Source organism: Nerophis ophidion, linkage group LG09 (genome assembly GCF_033978795.1).
Source record: "Nerophis ophidion isolate RoL-2023_Sa linkage group LG09, RoL_Noph_v1.0, whole genome shotgun sequence".
In the NCBI taxonomy this organism is placed as follows: Eukaryota; Metazoa; Chordata; class Actinopteri; order Syngnathiformes; family Syngnathidae; genus Nerophis; species Nerophis ophidion.
The window spans coordinates 72,828,120-72,855,179 of NC_084619.1; the positions used below are offsets into that span (position 1 = coordinate 72,828,120).

Consider the following 27,060-nt stretch of genomic DNA (forward strand, 5'->3'; position numbering starts at 1 on the left):
AAATTACAGCACAAAGAGGCAACATTTGTATTTTTTTAGGCAAAATGTTTGTTGATTTTTGCCCTAGAAAGTACAATTATTAAATGTAGGTCTAAGTGAGACCTACATAAAGGTTTTTGTTTCATGTCTCTACGACATTCCTAACGGAAGTTACAAGCAGTCTGTTTTTTGTTTTTTCCTAGGGGGCGCTAGAGCGCTATTTTAATTTTGGGGTTTGGTTGTTTAATAAGTTGGGAAGGTTTGCCAGACCGATGTGTGTGTCAAATTTGGTGAGTGACTCCTTTGGAGTCCTTTAGAAACAACAATTCCAAAAGTATCTACGCCTCACCTGCTGTTCAGTTGATGACGTGTCCAAATCACGCCGAGGAACATTCCAGCAATGTCCACACCTGTCATGTTTTTACATGTGTCCACGCCTGGAGTGGAGGGGAAAATAGGTTTGTTTGTTTTTGACGTAATGTTGTGACGTGTCAGGTGACACATCGAATAATGGGCGGGGTCTCTTCACGACGGAAAGCGTCTCAAGTGCCCCCGCCCACCCCAGCAGCAGCCCCGGGCGGAGACGTTGACAAGCACACGCATACCAGCAGCACCAGGAAGAAATAGCGACCGGGACTGAAGTAAGTACACAATTCCAACAACACGTCTTTTTTTTATTTATTTTAGGACAATGGCTTCGCTAACAAACATAGTAAAGTTCGGAGACAGAAGGACTATTTTGGGGAGTCGTTCGGCGGTGTCATGTTGCACTTTTATCTACCTCGGCCAGCGTCTCTGCTGACTTATCTTTAGCGCGATCCTAAAGACTGAATGGCTGCTCACTATTTCCCCACTAAGACATTTGTCATTATATATAGCTTTAAAGTAAATGCGACTGATTTATTTTAAGCTCCGCTTTTAAAGTGAGCTAAACCTCCTTGGCCTTTATTAGCCATCATACTGTGGTGCAGGGCTACTTCCGGTTAGTAGAGGCACGTCACGTGGTCACATTTGCATAATCCGACATGTGTGAAAAGGAGAAGGTAGAAGCAGCTCGGAGGGGAGTTTGTGTCCTTACTACCTAAGCTTATACAACCTTTTTTTTTTGCGTTTAGAAGATTCCATCCAACCATTTTCTACTGCTGGTCCCTCTCAGTGTCGTATATTGCATAATTATGTATATATATACACATACACACACACCTCTTCTCACTCCTGTGCTTACCAAAGGCATGCGCTAAAAGTAAGCATGTCGCTAATTATTTTAAAACCTCTTCTCACTCCGGCACTTACCAAGGTATGTAGTAAAAATTTGAGTGTGATGTAAGCTTGGACCTTAAAACCTACTGAATAGCTCTTAATATTCTTCCCCTTATGCGATTTCAAATTACCGGTATTGAAATCAGCCTCCTCCATTTTGAAAATGATGACAGGGGAAGTGTCACTCGTGACGTCACGAGTTTGACCCGGCGGTAATACTAAGCATGTACTATATATACACACATATATATATGTATATATATATACACATATATATATATATATATATATATATACATACACACAAACACATATATACATATACATACATACATATATATTTATGTATATGTGATATGTATTTACTGTATATACACATATACATACATATATATGTATGTATATGTGTATATGTATATATATATATATACACACACATACATACATATATATGTATGTATATGAGAGAATGCCAAGATTGTGCAAAGCATTAATCAGAGCAAAGGGTGGCTATTTTGAAGAAACTAGAATATAAAACATTTTTTCAGTTATTTCACCTTTTTTTGAGAAGTACATAACTCCACATGTGTTCATTTATAGTTTTGATGCCTTCCGTGACAATCTACAATGTAAATAGTCATGAAAATAAAGAAATATATATATATATACAATCCTCAAATATGTAAATAATAAATATATGTAACCCTCAACAATTCTGAATGACGAACATAGCTGTCGATTTGATGTCGATTTTTCGTGCAGCTTGTCAGTAGCTTTCGTGTCAGGCACAAATTAAGCAAATTTTTATTTTATTATACTCCTTTTCTTGTTGATAAGAATGCAAAACTATTAGGTGGCTTGCACAATATTTATTCATTCTGTATTTTACCTAGACAATAGTGCAGGGGTAGGGAACCTATGGCTCTAGAGCCAGATGTGGCTCTTTTGATGACTGCATCTGGCTCTCAGATAAATCTTAGCTGACGTTGCTTAACACGATAACTAAATAATAATTCCCCTGGTAATCACAGTGTTAAAAATAACGTTAAAAATATCAAACATTCTCATGCATTTTAATCCATCCATCCGTTTCTACCACACCTGTTAAAGAAGTCGCATTAATGGTAAAAAGTATTTTATTTTATATTGGTTAGCTTTGAAATAACAATGTTATTAAAAAAAAAAAAAGGACTTATTATACTCTAAAAATGCTGGTGTTACTTAAAAATGCACGCATTTAGTTGCAATCAGGAAAGTCCAAATAAAGGAGGAGGCGTAGAACTTTCTTGTCAGAGCGTGGGACGACACTGTATAAGGGTACAGGTCTATTGGTTTCTCCTCATTGAGCTAAATTGAATCCTGTCTCTGTTTTATTCCCTGCTTCTTGTCTGTTTAATACATGTTATCAGTGTTTGAACCTGACAGTTGAATTCAGTGTTAAAAATATTATATGGCTCTCACGGAAATACATTTTAAAATATTTGGCTTTCATGGCTCTCTCAGCCAAAGAGGTTCCTGACCCCTGCAATAGCGTATTAGTTATCATTAGTAAATTAGAAGTATTGTGCAATAGTATTTTGCACGATAGTTATGATTAATTCAAGACTTCAGCTGCATCATGTTTTTGTCAGTTGTTATTTCTTTGCTGTCCAGATGATGTCATCTTCAAACATTTGTCCATTTCCTGCAAGTCTTTGACCACAAGTAACTTCAGCTTCCTTCGGTTCTCCTTTTGAATTTGATGTAAATGTTCATTCAAACGGTCATATCTTCACTTTTTTCACCTCGCCGAATGTGTAAAAATTGCCAAAAATGGGAAACGGAATCAATAAGTTTATGCTTTTGAAAGATTTACTGCAACAATTTTAGACACAGATTCTCTATGTGACAGGAGCACCCTGCTGAATTTAGGGATCAGCAACAAAAAAAATAGTCAAAGATCCTCTGTATGACTGTGCCCAGGAATCTGCTGCGAAAATGTTTGTTGCTCCCAAGTTTTGAACTGAACTGCAGGCCGCTAGTTGAATAGCCCGGATGGATTGTTTAATTAGCCGCTGTCCTTTTGTTGACTCACATCATGTCAAGGCTTCAATGGAATAGAAGCGCAAACAAGGGCTTTTTCCTCCAGGAAGTGACACATTTAATCTCGTGACAGCCCCTTAGGCAATACTATATTGTGTTTTTTTAATCATTGACCTGGACCTCGTCATACAATCCATACTTCTCAACCATGCTGTTTAAATTCAACTTAGATATATTTCATTGATTCTGAAAATGACTCTACACACTTATTCTATTGTCTAAGTATCTGACAACACATGTGATTTAATACAAGATAAGTGTGTCTTCGAGGTTGTCATAGTCTCGCGCTGCATGACTGCTGCTGGCACTGAGGACTAAACATGGTTTCTAACGTCTACTTAACGGTTAAAGCCCATGGGAAACTGGGCTGCGAGGCCATTTCCGGACATAGGAAAGTGCAAGGACACTCCTCCAAGATGAAAGGTGCCTTGCTCAGGAAGGTAAAGGTGAAGCTAACAGAAATATTGACACTTTGGACACTATTCAGACATGTTCAATGAGAGGTGTACTCAATAATATTACATCGATACTGCTTCCCAGGCTATACATTGGGCAAATATTTTGAGTCGGGGGCCACATTGAGACAAAAAAATGTGTCTGGGGAGCCAATGTATGTGTGTATACATTATATGTACACATTTAGCTGTAAAAATCAGATGTATAGTATGTGTGTTTGGGTCCCTTTTTTCCAGGAACACTAATACCAAGAGTCACAATGTCCAATAAGTCTAAAAACGTGATGAAAGACCACTGAAAAAATACGGAATTGAATTTCACATTTTTTTACCGAAAGGAACACCCAAAATGTACATTAAAATAAAGAAAGTGTGTATGTGCGTAGTGTGCATATGTATGTATATATTTATCATTTATGGATATACAAGTTCATTAAGTTTGTACATAGAGTGAACAAGGAAGTTCGAGCTCAGAGTAATTTATGATTTAAAGAAAAGGAGTGGGATTAAATAAGTTTATACTTCTTCTCACTCCTTTTGAAATATGTAAAACAAACAAAAAAAAGTCGAAAGCTCATTTGTTTTTGTTTTTTTTATTCTCCTTTGTTTTCATTTTGTTATAATAACCGTTATGGCTATAGCACTGTATTGGATCATGCTTGCTCTTGTTTTTTTTTGCATATTTGAAATAAAAATATATCAATCAATCAATCAATCAATTAATCAATCAATCAAAGTGGGATTTACAATATTAACTATAAACAATAAAACACTGAATATTAACAACATATGAACGTGGCTCCTCTTTTACTTCTCAGACCAGTTCCTCCATAGATATTTTTTAAAATCAAGCAAAACACAACAAAAATTTAACAAATAGCAAAATATGAATGCCAAATGTTATAAACACTAACAATATACTTGTATAGGGTTTTCTACCTTCAAGGTACTCAAAGCGTTTTGACACTATTTCCACATTCACCCATTCACACATTGATGGCAGGAGCTGCCATGCGAGGCCCTAACCACGACCCATCAGGAGCAAGGGTGAAGTGTCTTGCTCAAGGACACAACGGACGTGACGAGGTTGGTAGAAGGTGGGGATCGAACCAGGAACCCTGAAGTTGCTGGCACGGCCACTCTCCTAACAGCGCCACGCCGTCCCCAACAATATGATGTTATCAATTTTATGCAGAAATTTGTTGTAAAAATTAGCTTTTGCATATGTTCCTGACACAGGCGTTTTGGTCTGGTTGCTCTGAAAACAAGCCCCGCCCACTCTGCTTTGTTCTTGGTCTGAGCTGCTCTGACGTAGATTACCATAATTACTTGTATACTCAAAAGCGCAGATTTAAGCCATTGAAATACTTTCAATAGTTTAAGACTTACGGTCTTTTGAAAACAGTGCTACATATCATCATCGTCTAATAAAAATTTGTAGAACGTTTGGTGCGTCAGTTTGAAAATCATAATAAGCCGCATGTGGCTTTTAATATTCACGGTATATTGTGAATATTGCTTAGTGGACTTGGAGAAGGCAGTAAGTCCTGTGGGGAGTGCTCAGAGAGTATGGGGTTTCGGACTGTCTTATTGTGGCAGTCTGCTCCCTGTGTGATCAGTGTCAGAGCTTGGTCCACATCGCCGGCAGTAAGTCGGACCAATTTCCAGTGAGGGTTGGACTCCGCCAAGGCTGTCCTTTGTCACCGATTCTGTTCATAACTTTTATGGACAGAATTTCTAGGCGCAGTCAAGGCGTTGAGGGGCTCTGGTTTGGTGGCTGCAGGATTAGGTCTCTGCTTTTTGTAGATGATGTGGTCCTGATGGCTTCATCTGGCCAGGATCTTCAGCTCTCACTGGATCGGTTCGCAGCCGAGTGTGAAGCGACTGGGATGAGAATCAGCATCTCCAAGTCCGAGTCCATGGTTCTCGCCTGGAAAAGGGTGGAGTGCCATCTCCGGGTTGGGGAGGAGACCCTGCCCCAAGTGGAGGAGTTCAAGTACCTAGGAGTCTTGTTCACGAGTGGGGGAAGAGTGGATCGTGAGATCGACAGGTGGATCGGCGCAGCGTCTTCAGTAATGCGGACGCGCTATCGGTCTGTTGTGGTAAAGGAGGAGCTGAGCCGGAAGGCAAAGCTCTTAGTTTACCGGTTGATCTACGTTCCCATCCTCACCTATGGTCTGAGCTGCTCTGACGTAGATTACCATAATTACTTGTATAGTCAAATGCGCAGATTTAAGCCATTGAAATTCTTTCAATAGTTTAAGACTTACGGTCTTTTGAAAACAGTGCTACACATCATAATCGTCTAATAAAAATTTGTAGAACGTTTGGTGGGCCGGTTTGAAAATCATAATAAGCTGCATGTGGCCCGCCGGCCGTATTTTGCCCAGGTCTTCTCTAAAGTATATCAAAGTTTACCGTATGTTTAGGTTGCATAATATAAATGATATACGATAAAAAACTATATACATTGGAAAACAATAGAGCTTTTATTATTCACGGTATATCGTGAATATTGCTTAGTGGACTTGGAGAAGGCATTTGACCGTGTACCCCGGGAAGTCCTGTGGGGAGTGCTCAGAGAGTACGGGGTTTCGGACTGTCTGATTGTGGCAGTCCGCTCCCTGTATGATCAGTCTCAGAGCTTGGTCCGCATCGCCGGCAGTAAGTCGGACACGTTTCCAGTGAGGGTTGGACTCCGCCAAGGCTGCCCTTTGTCACCGATTCTGTTCATAACTTTTATGGACAGAATTTCTAGGCGCAGTCAAGGCGTTGAGGGGCTCTGGATGGGTGGCTCAAGATTAGGTCTCTGCTTTGTGCAGATGACGTGGTCCTGATTGCTTCATCTGGCCAGGATCTTCAGCTCTCACTGGATCGGTTCGCAGCAGAGGCTGAAGCGACTGGGATGAGAATCAGCATCTCCAAGTCCGAGTCTATGGTTCTCGCCTAGAAAAGGGTTGGGGAGGAGACCCTGCCCAAAGTGGAGGAGTTCAAGTACCTCGGAGTCTTGTTCACGAGTGAGGGAAGAGTGGATCGTGAGGTCGACAGGCGGATCGGTGCAGCGTCTTTAGAAATGCGGACACTCTATCGGTCCGTTGTGGTAAAGGAGGAGCTGAGCCGGAAGGCAAAGCTCTTAGTTTACCGGTTGATCTACGTTCCCATCCTCACCTATGGTCATGAGCTTTGGGTTATGACCGAAAAGACAAGATCACGGGTACAAGCGGTCGAAATGAGCTTCCTCGGCTGAATGGCGGGGCTTTCCGTTAGAGATTGGGTGAGGAGCCCGGACTAAAGCCTCTGCCCTTCCACATCGAGAGGAGCCAGATGAGGTGGTTCGGGCATCTGGTCAGGATTCCACCCGAACGCCTTCCTAGGGAGGTGTTTCGAGCACGTCCGACCGGTAGGAGGCCACGGGGAAGACCCAGGACACAAGCAGCATACAACATGAGAATGGGCTGGCAAGCTGTTTGTTGTAATGTAGACCACACTAAACGCATTGTCAACACAGTACACCCTTATTAATGTTGTTTGGGTGAAAATCAGTATTCATTCGAGAGGATTCGGGAGTCTCATGGAAAAATTGGGATGGTTAGCAAATGTGATGTTGTCAGGCGGCATTCAAATAAAACTCGCGGGCTGCAACAATATTAAATTTCCATATTAAGGTGCGGGCCGCATGTCTGAGACCCCTGGTTTATACATAGCACAAAGCAAAAAAAACTTTGTACGCTGTGTTATTTCATTTTAAATTTCAAAGGAGTTTTGTGGCTCCCATTGTTTTCTTTATTTTGTGAAAAAGGTTAAAATGGCTCTTTGAGTGGTAAAGGTTGCCTGACCCCTGATCTAGAGGTTCGAGCGTTGAGGACAAAAGTAAATATAGTTGGTATATAACTTCTTAGAAAAAAAAATATGACTGAGACCCTTTTAGTTCCCCGGTACAAACCAGCCCGAAAGGTTAATTTTTTAAAAATATTATTATATCTGTTTTGAAAATGAAACATCAAAATGGCCTTCGCAAGCTTTTAACTTTTAGTGGAACAAGTTTGGACATCACCCGTGAGAGAATGTACAATAAATGTCTACTAAGATGTGAGGAGTGTACTCTGAGTAGCTTCTTGTATGTACGGATATAGGAATGTGTGTTTCTGCAGCAAGTGCAAAACAGAAAGAAGACTGTACTATTAGTCTAATGAAGTCATTTCACGGAACAAGTAGTCCATAGGAACATATGATTCACATTTACCTATGTAGCAATTCTCCAAAAAGCACTCACATTAGGCATGGATGGACATTCTGTTGCTCATGTTTTCCGTGCTCGTAACCAAACATGTTGAAATAGGACGAAATGTCCCTCTTTATCTGGTACTTTGTCCCATTTTTTACAACAAACCATGTGATTATTTTAGTTTCCGAAGCAGACCAAACGGGCAAATATAGGGAAAACATCCTACAAGCCATCACCCTGACTAGGATTGCTTATCGAAACCTGGTTTCATACCTGCGCCAACATAAATAAATTATATATTATTTTCAAATATATATCGTGTAATCGTGACATGGCCTAAAAATATTGAGATATTATTAAAAGGCCATATCCCCCAGCCCTATGATAAAGCCTTTTTTCTGAAAGGTAACGTTTTAAAATACTAATCAGTTGAACAAGTTTGAAAATAAGTTAACCACAACAATAAAACACCCATAACCTAACCCAGGGGTCGGGAACCTTTTTGGCTGAGAGAGCCATTAAAGCCAAATATTATAAAATTTATTTCCGTGAGAGCCATATAATATTTTTTAACACTGAATACAACTAAATGTGTGCATTTTTAAGTAAGACTAACATTTTAAGAGTATAATAAGTACATTTTTCTTTTTAATAACATTGTTATTCTGAAGCTAACCAATAATAAATAACACACTTCTTACCATTAATGCAATTTCTTGAACCGGTGCGGTAGAAAACGGATGGATGGAATAAAATGAATGAGCATATGTTATATTTTGAACATTATTTTTAACACCGTGATTACCAGGGGAATTATTCACTAGTTATTGCTGTGTTTTTCAACCCACTAGTGTGTCGTGAGATACAGTCCAGTGCCCGTGGGAGATTATGTAATTTCACCTAATTGGGTTAAAAATATTTTTTTGCAAACCGGTAATTATAATCCGCAAATGTGCCGTTGTTGAGTGTCTGTACTGTCTAGAGCTCGGCAGAGTAACCGTGTAATACTCTTCGGTATCAGTAGGTGGCAGCAGGTAGCTAATTGCTTTGTAGATGTCGGAAACATGGTTTGTCGAGATCAGAATAGGCGGGATGCAGTGTGTAGGTAAAAAGGTATCCAACACTTCAACCGAAAAGATGCCGTTAAGAAAAAGGCATTGAAGCAAAACTAAACTAAAACTGAACTGACTGTAAAGTGAACAAAAACAGAATGCTCGCAGCGTGCGGAGCAGACGGCGTCCACAAAGTACATCCGTACATGGCATGACAATCAACAACGTCCCCACAAAGAAAGAGTGTGTCCGATCAACTTAAATAGTCTTGCTTGCGAAAACAAAGCAGGTGCGGGGGAATATCATTAAAGGAAAACATGAAACTGCTACAGGAAAATACCAACAAAAGAGGAAAAGCCACCAAAATAGGAGCGCAGGAAACACAGGAAACGTACCAAAAACTCAGAATAAGTTACAGCGTGATGAGACAGGTGGTGACAGTACACGTACATTGAGACAAGAGTTATAGTGATGCATGCTTCGTTATGGTTGAATGCATAGCCGACAATTGCGAGAACAACTTTGTATTGTCAGTATCGGCTACGAGTTTCATTTTTTTATGTTTTCTGTTGGTGGTGTGCCTTAAAATTTTTTCAATGAAAAAAATGTGCTTTGGCTCAGAAAAGGTTGAAAAACACTGACTTATCGTGTTAAACAATGCCAGCTAAGATTTATCTGAGAGCCAGATGCAGTCATCAAAGGAGCCACAGGTTCCCTACCCCTGACCTAACCTAATATTCTGTTTTCTTTTCAAAGCCATGAGCTACCCTGGATACCCTCCTCAGGCCGGCGGTTACCCGCCACAACCTGGTGCTTACCCACCCCAGGCTGGAGCGTACCCTCCCCAAGCAGGAGGCTACCCGCCGCAGTCAGGAGGCGGCTACCCTCCTCAACCTGGCGCCTACCCGCCTCAGGCGGGAGGATACCCACCTCAGGCCGGAGGCTACCAACCCCAGGCAGGCGGGTATCCACCCCAGGCTGGAGGCTACCCACCTCAGGCTGGAGGCTACCCACCCCAGGCAGGAGGCTACCCACCTCAGGCTGGAGGCTACCCACCCCAGGCAGGCGGCTTCCCACCTCAAGCTGGAGGATACCCAGCTGCACCTCCAGCAGGTAAGGCAGATTAGACACCATTTTTGTACGCACTAAAAGCTCGTTTAAATGTAAAACACACCATCACCCCCTACCCACACAAACAATCCTCCAATGCAGGGCTTTTTCTCTGCCATGGCCTGTTATGCAGGTCTGATTCATTTTGTGTCTCCCTATTTCTGTGTATAGTTCCCTTCCAGCGCCCTTAGTTTGAATCCACTTCCTGTTTGACTCCACTACTTTTGTCTCCCTCACCTGTCGCTGATTGGCAAGCTGGGGCACACCCGTTTAGGGTTGCTAATCAGTCTTCTTCTTTTGGAAGGTTGAATTCTGTGTAGTGGGCTTCATGGTGGCAGAGGGGTTAGTGCGTCTGCCTCACAATACGAAGGTCCTGCAGTCCTGGGTTCAATCCCAGGCTCGGGATCTTTCTGTGTGGAGTTTGCATGTTCTCCCCGTGAATGTGTGGGTTCCCTCCGGGTACTCCGGCTTCCTCCCACTTCCAAAGACATGTTGATTGGCAACAATAAATTGGTCCTAGTGTGTGAATGTGAGTGTGCTTGTCCAGGGTTTACCCCGCCTTCCGCCCGATTGTAGCTGAGATAGGCGCCAGCGCCCCCCGCGACTCCAAAAAGAGAATAAGCGGTAGGAAATGGATTGATGGAATTCTGTGTAGTGCATGGGTGTCAAACTCTGGCCCGCGGGCCAAATTTGGCCCGCCGTGTAATTTAATTTGGCCCTTGAGGCAATATCAAATTAACATAACAGCTGGCCCGCCGTTATTGCACAGCAGCGATGCCGCTGTAACACCGCAATTTCTCACACTTGCCAATCTTCCTGAAGGTCATTGCCCCTCCCGAAGATCTCCTGGGGCAAGCATTCTTCCGATTTCCACCCGGACAACAATATTGAGGGCGTGCCTTAAAGGCACTGCCTTTAGCATTCTCTACAACCTGTCGTCACGTCCGAATTTCCTCCATACAAACAGCGTGCAGGCCCACTTGCATAATATATGCGGCTATTACACACACATAAGTGAATGTAAGGCATACTTGGTCAACAGCCATACAGCTCACACTGAGGGTGGCCGTATAAACAACTTTAACATTGTTACAAATATGCGCCACACTGTGAACTCACACCAAACAAGAATGACACACACAGGTCACACTGAGGGTGACCGTATAAACAACTTTAACACTGTTGCAAATATGCGCCACACTGTGAACTCAAACCAAACAAGAATGACAAACACATTTCGGGAGAACATCTGCACCGTAACATAACATAAACACAACAGAAAAAATACCAAGAACCCCTTGCAGCATTAACTCTTTCGGGACGCTACAATATATTTTGATATTTACCTCAGAAGGCTGCAAATAGAAAAGAGGCATTAAATTTGTATTTAAATTTTATTTGATATGCCATTGATTTTTTTTTTTTAATTATTATTATTATTATTTGAAACTCGATTTTGCATGTCACTATAAAGTTAGTGTATATAAGCCTTGCTTGTTCAATGTTCAAAGCAAAACTTGTTTGGGTCCCTATTAAAAGGTTAATTTCTTCAACTTTGGCCCACGGCTTTGTTCAGTTTTAAATTTTGGCCCACTCTGTATTTGAGTTTGACACCCCTGGTGTAGTGTATTTAGTTTGTACACTTGTCATTGCGCTGTATCTCCATGCTGCAAAGCTTTCCTTGTGTCTTTCCTGTGCACTTCCTAGCTGCACTAGTTTAGAGGAATAAAGACCCGTCATCTTGGGGTCACAACTGCCACTGCCATGCGAGTTTTTGACGTTCACACCCACTCACACTTCCACAGAGCTCCTATTCTGGGTCCTTTACTTTTTTCGCCTACTTGTTAGCTAGTTGGAAAGTTCCAGTCATTTCTCCGTTCATTGCCCTAAATGCTCCAAAGTTATTTCGTAGCAAATAAAATCCTTACCATGAATTGATTAACATGGAACCCGACTTAAACAAGTTGAAAAACTTATTCGGGTGTTACCATTTAGTGGTCAATTGTACGGAATATGTACTGTACTGTGCAATAAACTAAAAGTTTCAATCAATCAATACCATTTAGGGATGCACCGAAATGAAAATTTGTGGCCGAAGCCGAATAAAATTTAAACGCTTGGCCGAAGGCCGAATACCGAATAATGATGCAGTTTTTCACAATTTTTTTAATATTGCATAAATAACCTAGAATAAATATTTAGACATGTTTTTCAAATAAAGTAATTTTCTATTGAATATTGACATTTTTTTAATATTCCAGTAGCCTTTGCTTTTCAAAAAAAGCACAAAGTTTTTCATTTATATTAGGCCTTCAAACAAAACATGCATTCCAAAAAAAACCCAAAGTGCATTAAAGTGGATAAACCCACAACAAATGAATTATTTTAGCAGACTTTTAGCAAAAGTCTGCTTAGCCACAGTAGATATGCTAATAATGTAAACAGAAGGCTCAAGTAAATCTCAATTAAGTGTGTGCTTGTAACCTCATACACTTATACAGGTAGCCTACACAACAGGCTAATAATGTAAACAGAGGCCCCACTAAATCTCAATAAGTGTGTGCTTGTAACCTCATACACTTATACAGGTACACAACATATCCCAACGTCACTGCACGTCGGTTGATTGCGCACTGCGTCAAAAAATTGCGTCACACGCCACTATTCGGCCTTGTTTTTAACTCATTCCACCGAAGGCGGCTTTTTTTGCCATATTCGGCCGAATATATTCGGTTACCGATTAATCGGTGCATCCCTAATACCATTATTGTGAGCAACAATTAGGTGTTCTTGTGTTGCAGGCAGCTGGGGGGGTGGGCCTACTGGCGGATATCCCTCCATCGGTTTGAACAACCTCACCAACCCTGGATACAACGCTGGCATGGTAGGTACACTTTATAAAAGTCAAAACAATGTTCCTGCTCAGTCTGAAAGTTTTATTTGACATCTGCAATTGTACATGATGAGATTATTGCAGTTAGAATGAATTTCACAGCCATTACTGGAATATTTCACCCTTACATTTGATGGTAAGTCTGCCTCCATCCAATGTGTTGCTTTTTAAAAAAAAAAAAAAAATCGGCTTATCTTTCTAGCTTTTTCTTGCATGATGAAAAGAGAAACATCATACAAGCCATTATCTGTCATACCTCTAATGCTTGTCCATCTTGTGCAACTCGCAGTCCTTTCCCCTTTCTGACCCTTTATCATGTTTGCTTTATTGTCAGATTTCCGTCTTCATTGCATAGCATGGCCTCACTTTGTTGTCGGGCTGGACGATTATGGCAAAAATAATAATCGCCATTATTTTGATTGATAATGTAATCACGATTACCGTATTTTTCGGACTGTAAGTCGCAGTTTTTTTCATAGTTCGGCCGGGGGTGCGACATATACTGTGGAGCGACTTATGTGTGAAATTATTACCACATTACCGTAAAACAGGGGCCGGGAACCTTTTAGGCTGAGAGAGCCAAGGAGCCAAATGTTTTAAAATGTATTTCCGTAAGAGCCATATGATATTTTTTTTAACACTGAACACAACTAAACGCGTGCATTTTTAAGTAAGACCAATATTTCTAGAGTATAATAGGTCTCTTATTCTTTGTAATAATATTGTTATTCTAAAGCTAACTGTGGAGGGGGCGTGGCCTGCAGGCCTGCAGCGAAGCGGGGTGTGCCAGGACCAGCCTCAAAATCAGCGACAGGTGCGCAGATGGCCCACTTGGGCCTTGTTATTTAATCACCTGTCACTCTGTTATAAGCAGCAGCCAGGAGGAGAGACCAGGTTGGGGCTGGAGCCAGAGCGAGAACGAAAGAGAAAAATACAATTGCTGGAAAGCAACTGAGGGACTTATTGAAAAATAAAACAATGTTGTAACCCTGAAACAGGCTCTCATGTCGGTGCTTGGTAGTCTGAAGAACCCTCAGGAGGGCAAGCCCCACGCTAACCGATAATAAATGAATAACTTCTTACCATTGACGCAACTTTTTGAACATAAAAAAGCATGAGAATGTATAATATTGTGAACGTTATTTTTAACACTGTGATTAGTCATTACTTATCGTGTCAAGCAATGTCAGCTCAGATTTATCCGAGAGCCGGATGCAGTCATCAAAGGAGCCACATCTGGCTCGCGAGCCATAGGTTCCCTACCCCTGCCGTAAAATATCAAATAATATTATTTATCTCATTCGCGGAAGAGACAAAGCAAATGCCAGCGATCGTCACACACACGTCAACCAATAAGAATTTGGCGGGGGAAGGCCGTGGCAGAAGTGCATTGTGGGTCATGGAATGCTAACTGCTATATGCTACTGCCGTAGCTATTAAAATGGATCATTTCAACGTTGGCGGTAACTTATAAAAACTGAGAAGGGCTGAACAAAAATTGGACCGAAAAAGAAATCATGTACTGCAGATTACAAGCTGGACGTAGTGAAATATGCAGCAGAAAACGACAAGAGGAAGCGGCGCATACATTTAAAGTTGGCAAAGTTGTTTAGAAGCGACATTGAGGAAGAAGATTTCCTGGGATTTATGGATTAGGAGTGACAGATTGTTTAGTAAAGGTATAGAATGTTCTATATGTTATAGTTATTTGAATGACTTACCATAATATTTTAGGTTAACATAGCAGGCACCTTCTCAGTTGGTTATTTATGCCTCTTATAACGTACACTTATTCAGCCTGTTGTTCACTATTCTTTACTTATTTTAAATTGCCTTTCAAATGTCTATTCTTGGTGTTGGGTTTTATCAAATAAATTTCCCCCAAAAATCAACCAATCAATCAATGTTTATTTATATAGCCCCAAATCACAAATGTCTCAAAGGACTGCACAAATCATTACGACTACAACATCCTCGGAAGAACCCACAAAAGGGCAAGGAAAACTCACACCCAGTGGGCAGGGAGAATTCACATCCAGTGGGACGCCAGTGACAATGCTGACTATGAGAAACCTTGGAGAGGACCTCAGATGTGGGCAACCCCCCCCCTCTAGGGGACCGAAAGCAATGGATGTCGAGCGGGTCTAACATGATACTGTGAAAGTTCAATCCATAGTGGCTCCAACACAGCTGCGAGAGTTCAGTTCAAGCGGATCCAAGACAGCAGCGAGAGTCCCGTCCACAGGAAACCATCTCAAGCGGAGGCGGATCAGCAGCGTAGAGATGTCCCCAACTGATACACAGGCGAGCGGTCCATCCTGGGTTCCGACGAGCGGTCCATCCTGGGTCTCGACTCTGGACAGCCAGTACTTCATCCATGGTCATCGGACCGGACCCCCTCCACAAGGGAGGGGGGGACATAGGAGAAAGAAAAGAAGCGGCAGATCAACTGGTCTAAAAAGGAGGTCTATTTAAAGGCTAGAGTATACAGATGAGTTTTAAGGTGAGACTTAAATGCTTCTACTGAGGTAGCATCTCGAACTGTTACCGGGAGGGCATTCCAGAGTACTGGAGCCCGAACGGAAAACGCTCTATAGCCCGCAGACTTTTTTTGGGCTCTAGGAATCACTAATAAGCCGGAGTCTTTTGAACGCAGATTTCTTGCCGGGACATATGGTACAATACAATCGGCAAGATAGGCTGGAGCTAGACCGTGTAGTATTTTATACGTAAGTAGTAAAACCTTAAAGTCACATCTTAAGTGCACAGGAAGCCAGTGCAGGTGAGCCAGTATAGGTATATATGTATGTATATATGTATATAAAGGTATATACAGTATAGGTATATATGTATGTATATATGTATATAAAGGTATATACAGTATAGGTATATATGTATGTATATATGTATATAAAGGTATATACAGTATAGGTATATATGTATGTATATATGTATATAAAGGTATATACAGTATAGGTATATATGTATGTATATATGTATATAAAGGTATATACAGTACAGGCGTAATATGATCAAACTTTCTTGTTCTTGTCAAAAGTCTAGCAGCCGCATTTTGTACCAACTGTAATCTTTTAATGCTAGACATGGGGAGACCCGAAAATAATACGTTAAAAATGCGACTTATACTCTAGTGCAGGGGCGCTCACACTTTTTCTGCAGGCGAGCTACTTTTCAATTGACCAAGTCGAGGAGATCTACCTCATTCCTATTTATAATTTATATTTATTTATGAAAGAGACATTTTTGTTAACAAGTTAATGGTGTTTAATGATAATACAAGCATGTTTAACACACATAGATTCCTTTCTTTCACGAAGACAAGAATATAAGTTGGTGTATTACCTGATTCTGATGACTTGCATTGATTGGAATCAGACAGTAATGATGATAACGCCCACATTTTCAAATGGAGGAAAAAAAAGTCCTCCTTTCTGTCCAATACCACATGAAAGTGGTTGGATTTGGCATCTCATTTGTCCAACTTGCATACTCGTTTTTAAACACTTTGTTATGAGAGTAGCATATGTGTGTGGCCCTTTAATGTCTGGCAGCAGGTGAGTGACGTCAGTGAGTGTGCGGGTGGGCGAGCAAGTGAGAAAGCGGTCGCTGAGGGCGGGGGAGAAATACATTGGCATCAAACTCCGTAGCTTGCTAGCTTGTGCACGCTAGCTTTCTGAGACTCTTATTTTGTTAGCACAGGCAGGATGAAACAGGTCTTTTATGGTGAAGACAGGAACTGTGCAGTCGGTCTTTAGAGTTTTGACAGTAGGTACGGAGTCTCTAGAAATAAAATGTGTTTCTCTGCGTCCGCCCTGTTAGTGATTTTTTTCTTAAATATGAGCTCGCAGCAGCCAGCGTCATCTCACAAGATCCTCGGGTGCCGAGAATGTCAAACAACTGACGAAAGTGAAGTCTTGGTATGATTGATGATTGCTCATTTTTATGTCTATTTTTTAATGCCTGGCTTGAGATCGACTGACACACCCTCCGAGATCGACGTAATGGGCACCCCGCTCTAGTGCGACGTATATATGTTTTTTTACTTCTTTATTATGCTTTTTCGGCCGGTGCGACGTATACTCCGGAGCGACTTATGCTCCGAAAAATACGGTACTGTGTTTTCTGGACTATAAGGAGCACTTAAAATTATTTTTTCCCCCTCAAAACGTCACAGTGCGCCTTATAACCCGGTGCGCCTTATGTAGATAATAATTCCGGTTTTCGTTATCGACCTCGAAGCTATTTTGTTTGGTACATGGTGTAATGATAAGTGTGACCAGTAGATGGCAGTCAAACATAAGATACTGCATTATGGTGGCAATATGACTCAAGTAGACAACACCAACATTTTACAGTATATGTTCCATTGAGGCTGGCAGAGGGGTTAGTGCGTCTGCCTCACAATACGAAGGTCCTGCAGTCCTGGGTTCAAATCCAGGCTCGGGATCTTTCTGTGTGGAGTTTGCATGTTCTCCCCGTGAATGCGTGGGTTCCCTCCGGGTACTCCGGCTTCCTCCCACCTCCAAAGACATGCACCTGGGGATAGGTTGATTGGCAACACTAAATTGGCCCTAGTGTGTGAATGTTGTCTGTCTATCTGTGTTGGACCTGCGATGAGGTGGCGACTTGTCCAGGGTGTACCCCGCCTTCCGCCAGATTGTAGCTGAGATAGGCGCCAGCGCCCCCCGCGACCCCCAAAAAAGGAAATGAGCGGTAGAAAATGGATGGATGGATGGATGTTCCATTGAAAATATAGAACATTACACATGGCGCTGAAAAACCTATCAAAAGGTTTAAGTATATAGTGTCACATAGAGTTTGTGACGAACCCCAAGATGCAGAGATGGCGGCAGGCACTGTGCAGGAAAACATGATTTAATTTAACACTAAAACAAGAACAAACAAAAGAGTACAAACAAAAGGCGCATACAAGGTAGAAAACAAACTTGGCTATGAACAAAAACTAGCACAAAGGCTAACAGTGGACTAGAAACCCAAACACTTACTATGACACGAATGAATTATGACATGAGCAGAGTGAACAGAAGTAGACACAGCTACAACGATAAGTAGGGATGCACCGAAATGAAAATTTGTGGCCGAAGCCGAATAAAACTTAAACGCTTGGCCGAAGGCCGAATACCGAATAATGAATACAGTTTTTCACAATTTTTTTTATATTGCATAAATAGCCTGGAATAAATATTTAGACATGTTTTTCAAATAAAGTATTTTTTTATTGAATATTGACATTTTTTTAATATTCCAGTAGCCTTTGCTTTTCAAAAAAAGCACAAAGTTTTTCATTTATATTAGGCCTTCGAACAAAACATGCATTCCAAAAAAAATAAAGTGCATTAAAGTGGATAAACCCACAACAAATGAATTATTGTCCTTTTGGCAAAAGTCTGCTTAGCCACAGTAGATATGCTAATAATGTAAACAGAAGGCTCGAGTAAATCTCAATTAAGTGTGTGCTTGTAACCTCATACACTTATACAGGTACACAACATATCCCAACGTCACCGCGTCAAAAAATTGCTTCACACGCCACTATTCAGCCTTCTTCTTAACTCATTCCACCGAAGGCCGAATGTGGCTTTTTTTGCCATATTCGGCCGAATATATTCGGTTACCGATTAATCTGTGCATCCCTAACGATAAGTCTTAATGACATTGACAGGTAGTGGTGAAAATAATCCTGCACTGACTGGAGGGGAAGGCAGCTTTAAATAGTAGCTGGCTGATTGACACCAGGTGTGGCCAGGTTCCCATCAGCCACAGCTGGGGAGACAAACAAGAAACCTGACAAAATAAGAGTGCTGACAGGAAACAAAGACAAACGCAGAGGAAAAACTAAAACATGGCCAAACTGTCAGGGACAAGCCTGACATACAGAGCGTTTTAAAAATTCATAAATTTTACTTTTTGAAACCGATACCGATAATTTTGAAACTGATACCGAAAATTTCCGATATTACATTTTAAATCATTTATTGGCCATCCTTATTGATTAGGCATACTAACAACAATGGTGACATCCCAAACTTCTCGTCGACCTGCTCTTTTCTCGCTCTTTTTTCATCATCACAAGCTCCGGAATTTCCATGCATGTTTCGCTGCCCATCCGTCTTTTTTTTTTCTGCCCCCGATTATTGTATTTTCATAATCGAAATAAAAATGTTATGAATCGTCCAGCCCTACTTTGTTTAAATGCTTAGTGATAAACTTAGTGTTTCTGCATCACAATACATTTAAATGTCTTCCAAATCTCATTGCCTTGCATTGAAGTAACCTGCGCACATTATTATGGAATGCCAATCTTTCCAAATTACAGGCCAACCAGATGTGCCACGGCATAGGGTGTTTTTCTTCAAACCTACCCATGTACCCCTACATCCCTGGGGGGTACCCACCTGCCTACCACCCAGGCGGGTACGGTGCCCCTTTCCCTAACCTACAGTCATATGGCCTGTACCCACAGCCAGGAGGAGCCATGCCCCAGCAACAAGGCCAGGGGATGGGCTACCCAGGCCAGCCTATGCCCGGTTACCCTCAAGCGCCACCTGCCAATCCCACAATGCCCGGCTACGGAGGAGCGCCGGCAACTATGCCAGGGTACCCGAAAGTTCCCTCGCCAAATCCATCGATGCCAGGGTACGGAGGCGCAATCAACCCTGTCAAGGTAAGTACCTCCTAATTATGTAAAAAAACACCTTTCTCTTCATGATTTTAACATGCAGTCAAACAGCCCAAAAGTCTTACAATGTAACTAAAATTGTGTCTCAAAAAGTCAAAACTTGATTTTAGTTCTACTATATATACACTGTTTAATTTATTTTTACACTTATGTGGCAGTTAGGAAAGTGAAAATTATGAAGACCACCTGGTGAGTCAATGAAGCTATTATTTTGCTGCCAAATTAAACCCGGGGTTTCCCGCAGCGCTTTGTTGTTAAGGCGGCTGCCTTAACAACAAAGAGCAACCGCCTAAACTAAAGTCTTAAAAAATATATATATATATATATATATCATTATTATTATTTTTTTGGCCTGTTTAGCTTCTCAGGCAAATCAAAACAGGGGTAGGGAACGTATGGCTCTAGAGCCAGATGTGGCTCTTTTGATGACTGCATCTGGCTCTCGGATAAATCTGAGCTGACATTGCTTAACACGATAAGTAACGAATAATTCCACATGTAATCACAGTGTTAAAAAAAAAGTTCAAAATATAAAACATTCTCATGCATTTTTAATCAATCCATCCATCCGTTTTCTACCGCACCAGTTCAAGAAGTTGCGTTAATGGTAAGAAGTTATTTATTTATTATTGGTTACCTGGGGGATTTTCAGACCACCAAGCACCGACATGAGAGCCTGTTTCAGGGTTACAATATTGTCTTATTTTTTAATAAGTCTCTCAGCTTCTTTCCAGCAATTGTCTTTTCCTCTTTCGGTCTCGCTCGCGCTCTGGCTCCAGCCCCAACCCCGTCTCTCCTCCTGGCTGCTGCTTATAAACAGAGCGACAGCTGATTAGATAACAAGGCCCAGGTGGGCCATCTACGCACCTGTCGCTGAATTCGAGGCCGATCCTGGCAACACCCCACTTCGCTGCAGGCCCGCAGGCCACGCCCCCTCCACAGTTAGCTTCAGAATAACAATGTTATTATAAAGAATAAGAGACCTATTATACTCTAGAAATGTTGGTCTTACTTAAAATGCACGCATTTAGTTGTGTTCAGTCTTGAAAAAAAATATATGGCTGTTACGGAAATACATTTTAAAATATTTGGATTCTTGGCTCTCTCAGCCAAAAAGGTTCCCGACCCCTGATATAGTTGATGTAGATGCCCATATCGGCTGTTCAGATTTACTTTACAAAAGAGAAGTGTAGGATACTTCTCTTGTTGCTTTATTTGTATTTGACTTTATTAAATGTATTTATATTATCTTTTGGAGCTAAACTGTCTTAACAAGCTGCTAAGCTTGGTACTGCCTCTGCCTCTGTAAGTAGTCTCTGCAGCACCCAGTATTTTCCCACCCACAGAACCATCTGATTGGTTACACGCAGAGCGGTAACAGCCAATCAGCAGTGAGTATTCAGAGCGCATGCAGTCAGTGCTCGCGGCAGAGGCAGGCAGAGAGGAGAGACGTTGCGGGTTAGCGGAAATGTTTTTAGCAGGTGAGAATAATGCAGCAGACTCTCCCCAAATTATAATAAACACTTCCCAGTCAACTACTAGTAACATCACTATGAGCCCGTTGACGTTTTAGAAAAATAAGCAGCAGCTCAGCTCGCTCCTTAAGTCATTATCTTGACTTAGTAAATATTGACTTACTAAGACAAAATAATGACACACTTAGTATCTCATTTAAGTAGGACTGTTTTGTTTTTAATTTACGGAAAAAATATCGGGATATATATTGTATATTGCCATTTGGGGGCGGTATAGCTCGGTTGGTAGAGCGGCCGTGCCAGCAACTTGAGGGTTGCAGGTTCGATCCCCGCTTCCGCCATCCTAGTCACTGCCGTTGTGTCCTTGGGCAAGACACTTTACCCACCTGCTCCCAGTGCCACCCACACTGGTTTAAATGTAAAAATGAGATATTGGGTTTCCCTATGTAAAGCGCTTTGAGTCAGTTAGAGAAAAAGCGCTATATAAATATAATTCACTTCACTTCACTTCACATTCAGCAAACGGAGCGGAAAACAGAACCAAAAATTGTCGGCTTCTTCACGCGACGAAGCTGGCCTACTTCACCACAGTCTGTAGTGTAGTCCATTGCCCCCACCCAGGCAGCGATGAGATGGAGACGGGATGGTGGCGACACCTTAGACCAACCCAGCCCCTTCCCGTCCGTCCGCCTGTCCCTGCGAGACACCACCTTAACTAACAAATATTCTGGGGGAATTACTGAAACCAATTACATATATATTATTTTATTTATTGGAACATTTTAATTTGAAATGAGGAAAAACTCAAGAGTTGTTTGACTCTGGAGGTTGCATTGTGTTCATCATGGTGTGATGAAGACTTCAGGAATACTGAAACTTGTTTGTCTTGTGTTCTCTCAGAAAGGATTTAGAGGGACAATCAAGGACTTTCCTGGAGCGGACCCTCTTAAAGACGTGGAGGTCCTTAGGAAGGCTATGAAGGGCTTTGGTGAGTGGCGCCTTAACACAAATATTTTCATGGTATTTTGGGCACGTGTGTAATATCTGTAAAATCTTATCTCATGACATGATACACTATTGGGTTCATGAGAATGAGACAAGATTTTAACTTGAACTTTAATTGTCTACACACATTGTCTGCTTGTAAGTACTCTGTGATTGTGTGTTGCCGAACATGCTCCTATGCTGGTAAAACCAGCAATGTAAGTTAAAGTTCAAGTACCAATGATTGTCACACACACACTAGGTGTGGTGAAATTTGTCCTCTGCATTTGACCCATCCTCTTGTTCACCCCCTGGGAGGTGAGGGGAGCTATGAGCAGCAGCAGTAGCCACGCCCAGGAATCATTTTTGCTGATTTAACCCCCAATTCCAACCCTTGATGCCGAGTATCAAGCAGGGAGGTAATGGGTCCCATTTTTATAGTCTTTGGTATGACTCGGCTGGGGTTTGACCTCAAAACCTACCGATTTCAGGGCGAACACTCTAACCACTAGGCCACTGAGTCAGTAGGTAAGGTGGGGGGACCGGTACTTTTTAGAGGCGGTGTAGTACCGAATATGATTCATTAGTATTGCAGTACTGTAGTAGTACTGGCATACCGTACAAGCCTAGTGGCAAGTTATTTAATGACAAATTGAGTTGGTTAATAAATATAAACGTGTCCCTGAAATCTCATCTCCAAATCTGAGGCCATGGTTCTCAGCGGGAAACCAATGGTTGGTACAGTCCAGGTAGAGAACAAGACTCTGTCCCACATGGAGGAGTTTAGGTATCTCAGGGTCTTGTTCACGAGTGAGGGGGGGAGGGTGTGTATAGTAGCGTCCCGTAGGAGTTAGTGCTGCAAGGGATTCTGGGTTTTTGTTCAGTTGTGTTCATGATGTTGTCCCGAAATGTGTTTGTCGTTCTTGTTTGATGTGGGTTCACAGTATGGCTCATATTTGCAACAGTGTTAAAGTTGTTTATACGGCCACCCTCAGTGTGACCTGTATGGCTGTTGACCAAGTATGCATTGCATTTACTTGCAGGCCGATATTATCGGACGTATATAGTAAACAGGCATAAATTGATTTACGTGGACCCCGACTTAAACAAGTTGAAAAACGTATTCGGGTGTTACCATTTAGTGGTCAATTGTATGGAATATGTACTGTACTGTGCAATCTACTAATAAAAGTTTCAATCGATCAATGGATTAAAGTTGATGACAATAACTCTTGAATGTATTGCCCATATATGTAACATTTTCCCCTGAAAATCAAAGTTTTTCTGAGTCTTATATTAATAAACATTATTAATTCATCTATTTTTAACAATAGTTTTTGTATATATTATGTTGTACTGTCATGTTTATTTACTATTATTTCCAACAGTAATAAATAACAAAACAAAATAACACATACTGTAGTTTTCCATTATTTTGATGTTTGTTTCAAATAGAAAAAGAAATTAAAGGCCTACAGAAAGCCACTACTAGCGACCACGCAGTCTGATAGTTTATATATCAATGATGAAATATTAACATTGCAACACATGCCAATACGGCTTTTTAGTTTACTAAATTGCAATTTTAAATTTCCCGCGAAGTGTCGTGTTGAAAATGTCACGGTATGATTTTCCGATCCAAGCTATAAGTAGTCTGCTTTAATCACATAATTACACAGTATTCTGGACTCTGTGTTGCTGAATCTTTTGCAATTTGTTCAATTAATAATGGAGAAGTCAAAGTAGAAAGATGGATATGGGAAGCTTTTAGCCTTTAGCCACAAAAACACAGCCGGTGTTTCCTTGTTTGAAATTCCCGAAGATGAAGCTTTACTATGGATCAGAGCGGTCAAGCGAACATGGATCACTAGTAAGTGTCAACCGGCAGTTTTCGGTTAGAAAATTGTGGTAATAAGTCGCCTCTCAGCGGAGCTTTTGTCCTGCTGCAGCTGCCGTGACTTCTCTCAGAGACTCGTCAACACACCCGTGGCCACACCCCTCTGACTTTCAGGTACTATTTAATCTCACTAAAACACTAGCAAGACAATAGGCAGATAAGGTATTTTCCAGAATTATCCTAGTAAATGTGTCTAATAACACCTGAATCGTTCCCACTGCAAAAGCGTTTTTTTTTTTTTCCCCTCTAGTCCTTCACTCTAAATTTCCTCATCCACGAATCTTTCATCCTTGCTCAAATTAATGGGGGAATTGACATTTTCTCGGTCCGAATAGCTCTAGCTGCTGCTGGCAATGATTGTAAACAATGTTCAGATGTGAGGAGCTCCACAACCCGTGACGTCACGCGCACATCGTCTGCTACTTCCGGTAAAGACAAGGCTTTTTTTATTAGCGACCAAAAGTTGCGAACTTTATCGTGGATGTTCTCTACTAAATCCTTTCAGCAAAAATACGGCAATATCGCGAAATGATCAAGTATGACACATAGAATGGACTTTCTATCCCCGTTTAAATAAGAAAAAATCTCATTTCAGTAGGCCTTTAAGTATTTGATCCACGGATTCTCTTGGCGAAGTTGATGTTGAGAGTTTGTGTGTGCAGGAACTGACGAGCAGGCCATCATCGACTTACTGGGCAGTCGCTCCAACAAGCAGCGTGTGCCTCTGCTGCGCTCCTACAAAACCTCCTACGGGAAGGTAACTGTCCTGTTCATGCTTAATCCTCTCCCTTGTGTGTGGTAACCAATGCCTGTTTCTATTATGTGCCGTTTTTAAAATAGTTTTAAACCGCCTTCTCCAATATAGACTCCCGCATAGCTGGGCTCGCACTGACAAACACATGACAGGTGCTGTCGGCTAAATAGAAAGCGGCTCGGAGGATGGCTTCGGTGCTTGTTATGAATACGCCACATTGTGTTTTTCCAAGCTCTTGTAATTAACGGTGGCGTGCAGTTATTCTAAGCATGTTTTTTTTTTATATTCAGGATCTGATTAAGGACCTACATTCAGAACTGTCTGGCGACTTTAGGAAGCTGGTCATGGCCATGTTGAAGAGCCCTGCTCAGTTTGACGCCTCTGAGATCCGTGATGCCATCAAGGTAAACGCACCGATTGCTATATTTTTCATACTCGTTTCAATAGGATGTTTGGAACTCTCGTTTCCATGTCAGTGTTGCGCTGAGCAGAATACATTTATCATACGTTGGTGTTTCTCGCATTGAACAAAGTCACAGTCCAGCAAGTTAAATTCCTTGTACCGTATTTTCCTGACTATAGGGCGCACTTTTTCTCTCAAAACTGGACAATGTGTCTTTTAACCATCCATCCATTTCCCACCGCTTGTCTCATTTGGGATCGCGGGGGGTGCTGGAGCCTATCTCAGCTGCACATGGGCGGAAGGCGGGGTACACCCTGGACAGGCCGCCACCTCATCACAGGGCCAACACAGATAGACCGACAACATTCACACTCACATTCACACACTAGGGACCATTTAGTGTTGCCAATCAACTAAGGGTGTAGCGGTACGTGTATTTGTGCTGAACCGTTTCGGTTCGGTTAGAAGGTGAACCGAACGACACGGACATATTAAGTACGTATAAAATACTACACGGTCTAGCTCCATCCTATCTTGCCGATTGTATTGTACCATATGTCCCGCAAGAAATCTGCGTTCAAAGAGTCCGGCTTATTAGTGATTCCCAAAGCCCAAAAAAAGTCTGCGGGCTATAGAGCTTTTTCATTTCGGGCTCCAGTACTCTGGAATGCCCTCCCGGTAACAGTTTGAGATGCCACCACAGGAGAAGCATTTAAGTCTCACCTTAAAACTCATTTGTATACTCTCGCCTTTAAATAGACTCCCTTTTTAGACCAGTTGATCTGCCGTTTCTTTTCTTTTTCTCCTATGTCCCACTCTCCCTTGTGGAGGGGGTCCGGTCCGATCCGGTGGCCATGTACTGCTTGCCTTTGTATCGGCTGGGGACATCTCTGCGCTGCTGATCCGCCTCCTCTTGGGATGGTTTCCTGCTGGCTCCGCTGTGAACGGGACTCTCGCTGCTGTGTTGGATCCGCTTTGGACTGGACTCTCGCGACTGTGTTGGATCCAATATGGATTGAACTTTCACAGTATCATGTTAGACCCGCTCGACATCCATTGCTTTCCTCCTCTCCAAGGTTCTCATAGTCATCATTGTCACCGACGTCCCACTGGGTGTGAGTTTTCCTTGCCCTTATGTGGCCTACCGAGGATGTCGTAGTGGTTTGTGCAGCCCTTTGAGACACTAGTGATTTAGGGCTATATAAGTAAACATTGATTGATTGATTGAAGTAGCGCACCGCACGTTGTGTAAACAATGCACACCGAGGCACCATGAATTGATTTACGTGGACCCCGACTTAAACAAGTTAAAAAAATTATTGGGGTGTTACCGTTTAGTGGTCAATTATACGGAATATCTACTGTACTGTGCAATCTACTAATACAAGTTTCAATCAGTCAAAAAAACAACAACACACGGCATGCCAGCAACGACTGGGCTATGATAGACTGACCACACCTCCTCTTTTCACGGGATATGTCCTCTTTGGTTGGTGTGCCTAATGTACGGAATAGTTCTGGTTTTGCTAACCGACCTTGAAGCAATTGTATTTGGTACATGGTGGAATGATATGTGTGACCAGTAGATGGCAGTCAAACATAAGAGATACATGTAGACTTCACTCTGATGGCAATGTGACTCAGGTGAACACCACCAACATTTTATATGTTCCATTGAAAATATAGAACATTACACAAGGCGCTCAAAAATCTATCAAAATGTTTTAGTATGACTTTGGTAAGCTATGAAGCCGCACCCCTTAATGGATT

The 27,060-nt window shown here is 41.8% G+C and overlaps 1 protein-coding gene across 1 annotated transcript; it reads left to right on the forward strand.

The window, feature by feature from the left end:
* Positions 1-477: 477 nt before the first annotated feature.
* LOC133558737 (annexin A11-like) lies at positions 478-25,414 on the forward strand. The gene is made up of 7 exons (XM_061909889.1): positions 478-620; positions 9,810-10,166; positions 12,965-13,047; positions 19,562-19,762; positions 22,153-22,240; positions 24,796-24,890; positions 25,178-25,414. The coding sequence occupies exons 2-7, from the start codon at positions 9,812-9,814 to the stop codon at positions 25,412-25,414; spliced, it is 1,059 nt and encodes a 352-aa protein (XP_061765873.1). The 5' UTR covers positions 478-620; positions 9,810-9,811.
* Positions 25,415-27,060: the final 1,646 nt, after the last annotated feature.

Excerpts from the sequence above, each read along its gene's own strand:
- LOC133558737 (XM_061909889.1), top strand. The coding sequence starts at position 9,812 with ATGAGCTACCCTGGATACCCTCCTCAGGCCGGCGGTTACCCGCCACAA. Across the intron at positions 13,048-19,561 it reads CTGGATACAACGCTGGCATG|CCAGGAGGAGCCATGCCCCA; the intron begins GTAGGTACACTT and ends CTGTACCCACAG. Across the intron at positions 24,891-25,177 it reads ACAAAACCTCCTACGGGAAG|GATCTGATTAAGGACCTACA; the intron begins GTAACTGTCCTG and ends TTTTATATTCAG.